This window comes from Maniola jurtina, chromosome 9 (assembly GCF_905333055.1).
Source record: "Maniola jurtina chromosome 9, ilManJurt1.1, whole genome shotgun sequence".
NCBI lineage: Eukaryota > Metazoa > Arthropoda > Insecta > Lepidoptera > Nymphalidae > Maniola > Maniola jurtina.
In genome coordinates this window covers 12,428,861-12,438,347 of record NC_060037.1, presented here as the reverse complement: position 1 = coordinate 12,438,347, position 9,487 = coordinate 12,428,861, and the positions used below count along the sequence as shown (strand labels likewise).

The 9,487-nt window shown below is 36.7% G+C and overlaps 1 protein-coding gene across 1 annotated transcript; it reads left to right on the top strand.

Moving 5' to 3' along the window:
- The first annotated feature begins 1,226 nt into the window (after positions 1–1,226).
- Positions 1,227–8,107, top strand: LOC123868538 (prolactin-releasing peptide receptor-like). Its single transcript, XM_045911096.1, has 3 exons — positions 1,227–1,385; positions 5,614–7,037; positions 7,592–8,107. Exon 2 carries the CDS (start codon positions 5,697–5,699, stop codon positions 7,020–7,022), a length of 1,326 nt encoding a protein of 441 aa, XP_045767052.1. The 5' UTR covers positions 1,227–1,385; positions 5,614–5,696; the 3' UTR covers positions 7,023–7,037; positions 7,592–8,107.
- Positions 8,108–9,487: the final 1,380 nt, after the last annotated feature.

Genomic DNA, 9,487 nt, shown 5'->3' with positions numbered 1-9,487 from the left:
TATTTTTATGCATCATAGTTTTTGATTTATCGTGCTAAATGTCGGAAAAAGTACCCGAGTACGGAACTCTCGTTGCGCGAGTCTGACTCGCACTTGGCCGGTTTTAATTCTCTCGAAGTTAAGTTTTCTGAAGCTTTCACTTCTACCGTGTGTGAACTACACACGTTTTTTAGAGTTCCGGACCCGATGGGTCCCAGCGTAACGAGACCCACTAAGACTCCGTTCTCTGTCCATCCGTCTGTCTGTCAGCGGGCTGTATCTCATGAACCATAATAGGCAGAGACTTGAAATTTTCACAAAATCTGTAGGCATATCTATTGCGGCTATCACAACAAACACTAAAAATTTCAAAATTACCGCCCGCCATAAAATTAAAAAAAAGTGTTATTTCTTGTAAGTATAGGGTATGAACACACACCCTGTGCGAGTCCGACTCGCACTTGACCGATTTTTGATTCAGAACAAAGCTTCTTATCTGTCGATATTTAACAGAATACCTACCTACAAACACATTGGAAAGTGTGCTTGAAAATCACTCCACCTCTACCTAGGTCCTTCCACGCCTATTCATGATAGGCATCATAAGGGTCCTACATCTTCTATACTAATATTATAAATGCAAAATAATCTGTCTGTCTGTCTGCTACGTTTTCACGGCCAACCGCTGAACCGATTTTAATGGGTACAGACTTGAGATACATCCCGGGGAAGGACATAGGCTACTTTTTATCCCAGAAAATCAAAGAGTTCCTATGAGATTAATAAAACCGAAATCCACGCGGGTGAAGCCGCGGGCATCCTCTAGTCTTTAAATAAATAATAGCCTACTCCACAAGCGATTCGCTTGCTCGTGTTTAATGTACAATGCATGGATATAAAATCATTTTCAACGCCGTCATATTAAATGCAATACTAGTCTAGTATTGCATATATTATTACCTATGATGGCGGTGAAAATGTCGCGTCTTATTCGAAAATTTTATTCCAAAAAATATTCTTCGCAGGCCTATTCTTTTTAACTCTTATTGGATACATCAGACTCCTGATGGTTACAAACAATTAATAAAAACGGGCCAAAATCCTTTTAAAATTTGCAGCGTCACGACAATTCGATATACTCAAAGCCAAGCCCTAAAAAGCCATCCAGGGCTGTCCGCGGAAATTCAAAGGCAATAATTACCTGTGAACACATCCCTTCTGCGCATGTGCCAACCCTAGACCGCGCATGGCACCGCGCGGCGAGGTCCTTAGTAAATAATAATACAGATTTTTTTATATTTCTTCTATATTTTAAAAGTTATCTATATGCCTTTACTTCTATTTAGCTTACAGCTCTAATGTGCAGTTGTATTGATCTGTGTAAAACCTGAACTTCGAACTTACACGTGAGTTAATTTTATTCTAACCTTAAATGTGATTAGGGTTGTTAAGGACCTCCATTTAAAGGATTACTACCTATAGAGATTACAATGAATTGGATTAATAACTACCTTTTGATTGTCTTTTGTTGACAGCTAGGTTTTGTATTTTTATATGACGATTTTTATTTTAAAAGCATCGTTTAGTTAATAAATAAGAAATAAGGATTATTAAGACGAAATACATTAGAAAATCAACAATTAATAATAAAAATAAATAAAATTCTGTTTTAGAATATACAGGGTAAAGCCCTTTCATAATTATGATACCCCACTTGGTATAGTTATAAATTTAAACACCTTTTTTTTAATGATATAACCACAAATTCACGGTTTTTGGATTTATTCCTTTACTTGTGCTGTAAGACCTACCTGCCTGCCAAATTTCATGATTCTAGATCAACAGGAAGTACCCTATAGGTTTTCTTGATAGACACGACGGACGGACAGACAGACAAACAGATAGACAGACAACAAAGTGATCCTATAAGGGTTCCGTTTTTCATTTTTAGGTACGGAACCCTAAAAATTGAAATAAATGCATCAAGTTGGCTATCATATAAAAAGACGAAATTTGTAGAGTAGTTACCTAGGTTAAAAACTTTTACCAGTACTTTTCGACTACAGTCCGACAATGAGGTTAATTCTGTAGTTACACAAAATCTCTAAAGTCTAAGGCTGTGATTTACAGCAGGCTTTGCTCAGAGTTAAGACCATGTTAAACGAGACCGATTTATCTATGATTCATAAATCTGTCTCGTTTTGATTATGTTTTGGGTCTGAATAGGAATAAAGTCAAAGTAGCTACGCTCCATCAGCTTAAGTCTAATACCATCCTTTTCCTCAGGGAGCATTAAAAAAGAGATAGCAATAGATTTAAACCTAGTTTAATGTACCTACTACAGAATAGGGATGATGGATAGTACTTAGTAGTACTAGTCAAATCAGTGACTTTTTATCAAACATCAAAACGCTCGCTTAGTAGGGAGCTTGTCTATACTGTTATTATAAAGAGGAAACCTTTGTATTTTTGTATGTTTGTATTGAATAGGCTCAAAAACTACTGGACCGATTTCAAAATTTCTTTTACCATTACTTAGAGGGATTCTTCCGAATCCGTATAGGCTATATTTTATCCCGGAAAATAGATAGGATTTTTCGTGGTAGTGTCCACCCGTGCGAAGCCGGGGCGGGTCGCTAGTATGAAATAAATTCACAGATGTGACGTCATAAACATTAGACGTAATTTGACTAACTTTTTTAGTAAAATAGATAATTTAAAATGGTTAACCAACTTAAAACTAACAGCGGACGCGGAATTTACGAATTTTGGAAGATCCTCTATTTAATAATTCCTAAGAAATAATTATTTATTGACAAGCATCATCCCAATTACCTACAAGTAGATAAATACGTATGGAGCTTGTCTATTTTGAAATGACGCGCCCACCACCGCAATTTACAATCACTACTACACAAAATTATATAGTGGGGCGCGTCATTTCAAAATAGACAAGCTCTACCTAAATCGAAGCTTTGAAAATTGGAATGTCGCCAATCGGATGACTGAACAAAGCCACTAAATAAAGCTATCGTTATGTAAATTGGCGATTGAACTGAACCCTATAGTTATTACTTTATCACGAATACCATCAATTTGATTAGCTATTGACTTCACCAAGACGAAATTCCTATGAGAAAATCTTTGATCGGAGAGGAAAACAGGTCGTATTTACCCCATTTATTACTATTCAATAGTCGTTGTTTCCCCCATTTATTTCTCTGACTAACTTCCTAACGAATGCCTTATGTAATCAAAGTGGGAAAATAACTAAATTAGCATATAAATCTGTTTTATGCATCTACGGATTTTCATTTTCCTAAGGACGGGGACAAAAAGGATTTGGCGTTTTCGTGCGAAGAGTCGCTAAGGCCGAATAATTATTATTTTAAAATTAGTAGGTACGTTGTATTAATCAGTGATAGGCTATGGATCAGCTATTCGGGAGGCCAGGGTTCGATTCTGGGCTTGAACTTTTCTGAGACTTAATATCACTAGGCTTGAAGGAACACGTGATTCCTCATGATGTTTTCCTTCACGGTTACTATAAGTACATAGAGAAAGCAAACAATTCAGCAACTCCAAATGATTTGCGACAATCTTTAAACCTTATCATAATACGTTCCGCAACTACCCATTATGACGTTGTATAATAAAATAGGAGTCCCCTGGGAAGGATATTAATACACTTGCCGGCACGTTCCCGTTTATAAAAGTATACCTTAATACCTACCTGCAACCAGAGAGCTATGGAGATATAGAGTAGCGAATCTCATACAAGATCTTATTGTAATCAATCGATTATTTGCCTCCTCGTTGCAAATTCGAACCGCTAGGCTATGGGAACGCCCTTTTAGCATCGGTAATTTTCTCCTTCAATATGGGTATCTTCAAGTCAAGAGTGAGTAGGTATATATTCTAAGCAAGCATGCTCCTCTATCTATCCTGTCTATAAATTAAAAAAAGTCGCCTGTTCACAAACGACTGTTTACTTTTTCATCCACCCGCTTACCGCCACGTTCCTATAAGTTCGTTGGTCCAGCAGACTGGGAGGTCGCCCCACACTGTGCTCACTAGCTGATACGTGGTCTCTATTCCAAAATATATATTTAGCACCAGCAGTCACGGCCAAAACTTGCAGAAATTGACTTGCTGCGGTGGCCAGAACTGCCATCCCCCTGTCAAGCTATCCCGTTTCCATTTTAGATTACATTATCACACCAGATGAGACCGCAATCAAGGGATAACTTGTAATGGAATAAAAAAGCTTCTTCTTTAGACGCTGTGACTGTTCAAGAGGCTAGACGTTCCGATGATTTTTTTTTAAAGAATATTAGCCATGCTAATCATGACTAATATTCTTTTAACACCCTTCCAATTAAGCGTAAAACTTGTGTCAGGAATGTGTACGATAATAGTGCAACGGGTGGGATTTGAACCGCTGACCTTTCGGAATTCAGTCCGCTCCTCAACCGTTGAGCTATCGAGGCTCTAATCGATATTGCATGCTCTAGTAATATCTCATCTCAATGCTCGTACGTATATGAGAAAGTGTACCCGCGGAAACGCTATTTAGCACGTAGCTTATTAATATTTATGCTTCCTTACAAACACCCGGTTAGATTCTACCTTGATATATGAGTGTTTAAATTGTTCCAGTGAAATATCAGTGCTACTGCATTAAAGCACGGAGGTTTATTACGAATGTGTTGGTGAAATTTATTTTAGAACTAGTTAATTCCCCCCAATTTCTGTACACGTATTAATTACATAAGTACAACAGGTGTAAATTAAAAATTTATAACACCCTCGACAAGTGAAGGTTACAGTAACTAGAAAAGAGCTGATAACTTTCAAACGGCTGAACCGATTTTCTTGGATTATAGCTAAGAACACTATCGATCAAGCCATCTTTCAAACAAAAACAAAAAACTAAATTAAAATCGGTTCATTAGTTTAGGAGCTACGATGCCACAGACAGATACACAGATACATACACACGTTAAACTTATAACACCCTTTATTTTTGGGTCGGGGGTTAAAAAAGAACCTTTACCAACACCATCATCGTCATGATTATCAACTGATAGACGTCTACAGCTGTACATAGGTATCTTGTAGGGACTTCCATATGCATGATTTGGTGAACAATGGAATAGATAGAATTCATCATGATCAACCCATCGCCAGACAACTTCTAAGCACCGGTCTCCTCTCAGAATGAGAAATGCTTAGGTCACAGTCAGTCACGCTGGTCCAGTGCGGATCGGTAGACTTCACACAGCTTTGAGAATATTATCTAGAGAACTCTCAGGCATGCAAGTTTCCCCACGATGTTTCCTTCCCCGTAAAAGCAAGTGACATACAATTACTTAAAACGTACATAGTTCCGAAAATTATATGATATAGTATGACTACTTTCAAAATAAATTATCTTTGTTTACTGTTAGGAAACGAAAGGTTTATGAAAAGAAAAATCCTTAAATTTAGCGAAATATAACGGAAAAATGCTAATCAATAACTCAACCTTTGCCGTTGTTTCATGAAATTGCCATTTTTATGTACCGAAATAGGAAAATTTATACGGAAACTCAGCGGAGTGAAAACGTTAAATTGCATTATATTTTGTTACAGGACCAAAGTAAATCTCACCGAAGCTCGTAAAACTGACAGTGGAGGAAATATTTCCATTAAAACAGGAGCTACGATTCAAGACAATGAACGGAACCACATTGAGCTACTCCTACACGCTTAACGTTTCGGAGAAGTTGACAAACGAGACGCAAGAGGCTTCACCGTCGCCACAGACAGCAGGCTACGAAAACATCATAGACAAGAAATGGGTTCAAGCCATTTTCTGCGTCATATACACAACCATATTCGTCTTAGGCTTACTCGGGAACATGATAGTTTGTTACGTCGTCATAAGAAACAAAGCGATGCAAACAGTTACCAACCTTTTTATAAGTAATTTAGCACTATCCGACATCCTCCTCTGTATATTCGCGGTACCATTTACACCTCTGTATTCCTTCCGCGGCACTTGGAGTTGGGGTACATTGTTATGCCACATGATGCCTTCGGCCCAGGGTTGCAGTGTATACATATCAACTTTAACACTTATGTCTATAGCGATCGATAGGTTTTTCGTAATAATATACCCTTTCCGACCGAGGATGAAGATCGAGACGTGTATTTTAGTCATTATTATGATATGGATCTTCTCTATAACGGTCACTTTACCGTACGCAATATTTATGTCGTATTACGATTTAGAGATCGGTAGATTCTGTGAGGAGTCTTGGCCGACTGAAAGATTGAGACGTATCTTCGGTTCGATAACTTCTGTCCTTCAATTTGTTTTGCCATTCACTGTGATCGCTTTCTGTTACACTTGCGTTAGTTTTAAATTGAACGATCGGGCGAAAGCTAAGGCTGCGAGCAAGAATACCCGTAAAGAAGAGTTCGATAAGTATAGAAAACGTCGCACGAATCAAATGTTGATAACTATGGTCACTATATTCGGTGTTTCTTGGCTGCCTTTAAACGTGACCAATCTGTACAATGACTACTACATGTACGCGATTCATTCGAAGTTTTACTTTCTAATATTTTTCATATGTCACGTGGTAGCGATGTCTTCAACATGCTACAACCCTTTCATTTACGCGTGGATGAACGAAAACTTTAGGAAGGAGTTCAAACAATTGATACCCTGTATAGATACATCCGTGCAGGTCCGAAGCAATATTCCATTAGAGCAATTAGGTGTGCTACAATCGGAGAAAACGTTTAACGGGAACACGGCAACGGATAGTTTAGGTTCTAGCTCTCAAAGAGCCGCTTCATTTCGACATAAAAGGAAGCCGAGCGCTGCGGCCGACGTGGAGAGGAGCGGTGTGGAGTTGAACGAGGACTTGTTGGTGGTGGACGTGAAACATTGCCACATATCGACCAGCTATAACTTGAGACGCGAGTCCGTGCAGTTGAGGCTGATTAACGAGGAGTCCTTTGATAGCGGCCCGTCACAGAGTCAATTCTAACGGTTGATTTCATGGGTAAGTTTATAATTACCCTTGGATATAATCTTTGTTATGAATCTATATTTAGTATTATAAATCCGAAAGTGTGTCTGTCTGTTTGGCTGCTAACTTTTATGATCCATCCGTTTCACCGATTTTCACGAAATTTGGTACAGAGATAATAATATCTAACATCCCGGAGACGAACAGAGACAACTTTTATACCGAAAAATCAAAGAGTTTCCCGGTATTTTCAAAAAACCTAAGACCTTGAGATGCCGTGAACATAAGTAATGAAGATAATCTGCTGACGACTTCACAAAGTTGGTAGCTGCATGCGTATTTAATTTATCAATACGATTTTTTTTGACCTACTTACAATATTTCTGTGTTGTGATCCTTTACATGTGTTTTTGTGTGCAATAAAGTGTTTCTATCTATCTATCTATCTATTCTTTCATTCATAGTTATTTCGTAGAACCTACCTACTTAAATTTCTTTCAGCTTTCACAAAATTCTTTATAAGTAATCATGTCCTAAAAACAGGTCCTAATTACATTACATACTAAAATTCTACGACTTCATTTCAGGTGCGGCGGAGTAGACGTTCCCACGTGTAAAAAAAACTGGACCTAGGTACCTACTTTGAAAAATCCCAATATTTTTGGAAAATGTTTTTTGTACAGAACCTCATTGCTGATTTTGATGACTATGAAACTACGATACGCTTATGAATTTTTATAATCTCTTGATACGGATGAAGTTTTAACCCTTTTTAAAATATTATGAATTTATTTAAAGTATTTGACGCACAAAACTTAGATACCCGGAATAGCACCACTGCCACTTTTCCCTATAAAGCCTAGCGTCCACTAGCTCGCAGACAGATAGGGTAAACCAGGGTAAACATTTGGGTTGGAAGTTGGCACCCTTTTGGAACCTATTTAAGGGTCATAGTGAAGTCAGGTCATAATGAAAAATAAGCGTTTAGTTATTCCAATTAGGGTTATCAGCTTTTATGCCTTTATGACCTGCACGCCACTATTCACCTCCCTATAATTTAATTGTGAAAAACTGACGTTTTAAACGCCACGTACGGATCAGAATCGCATTTAAAAATAATAATATAGGAGGCACACATTTAATTTTATTTATTTATTTTATGGAAACACACAGTACAATAATTAAATGACAGGCAATATATATAAAAAAAACCACTCAAACCATGACTGTCTCCAATGAAACATTCACACTCATTACACAACTATAGGTCCAAAACTAACAATCGGGTATAGCAAGCGTAGGTACAAAATAAAAAAAAGAACGATAGGCACTAGGTAAGTTATATTACAACTTATTAGTCAAAAACAAACCAAAACGACTAGTGTATAGCAAGTCAGTTTTTGACAGCATATACTTAATTGCTAATTTATATTAAGGGAGAGAGAAATGAAAAATGTCTTTTTCTTAAAATAACTGATTTTAAATTGGTTGTTTGGCATGTTTTGTTTCATCACGATTCAATTCAATGACCTGGTGGACGTTAGGTTTAATATCATGTCCAAATAGAGATAGTAATTAAGATTATTATCGTAGAGAGACTAGAGTTTTGACATCTTTCTTAAATATAGATTCATAGAAATAACTGAACAAATTAAAACATTTTAAATAAATAAAAGTATAACATATTATTAAATAACTTGACCGTAACTGGAAGCTTTATATTGAGAGTAGCATTTCCGTTTCCGTCGATTTCATGCCAGTTTTCGTACTTTTATTGATGTCATATCCGGTTTTGTGGCGCCACCTGGCGGGGTCGCGCTCAAAGTTTTCGTAAATTGCTCAGCGCGGCCATGGCTTCATTGGCGTTTTGTTTGCCGTCGAAGCAACTTGCAATCAGTCAACACGAAACGTTGCAAGATATTTTATTTTATTTTATTGTGTGGTACTTTATAAAGTGAATTTGGTGAATAATTCGCAGTAAGTACTTATTTTTAATTTATATTACATTATGTAAAATGTAAAATAATATGTACGTGATCAATATTTTTAACGGTTTGTCCGTTCGGATCACAGTACTTTATATTTATTTGCCAGAAGGTAGTTATTAAAAACTTTTCGTACTTGAGACGATGTAACAATTAGAAACCGATTATTAGAAATGAATTTCAAATATTTGAAATTAATATTATTAAGCTAAAATTTACCTTTTAAGTCTTTTACAATATGCTCATTTTATTTAGAGGGTACATGACGATAGTTATGACCCCGATTGCATTTTGAAATGAATCCTCCCGGATTTATACGAGAAATTCTTTTAAGATTATGATATGTCTTTTCTAGTTATTGTTATTGTTAATTCAAATTGTTACATCGAATAGTAATGAAATTACAGGTAACCTTTATAAAAATAAAAATATCACACCTGACGATCATCAGGATGAAATCGAATAACAAAGTTCGTGTTTAGATTTTACTTTCAACAG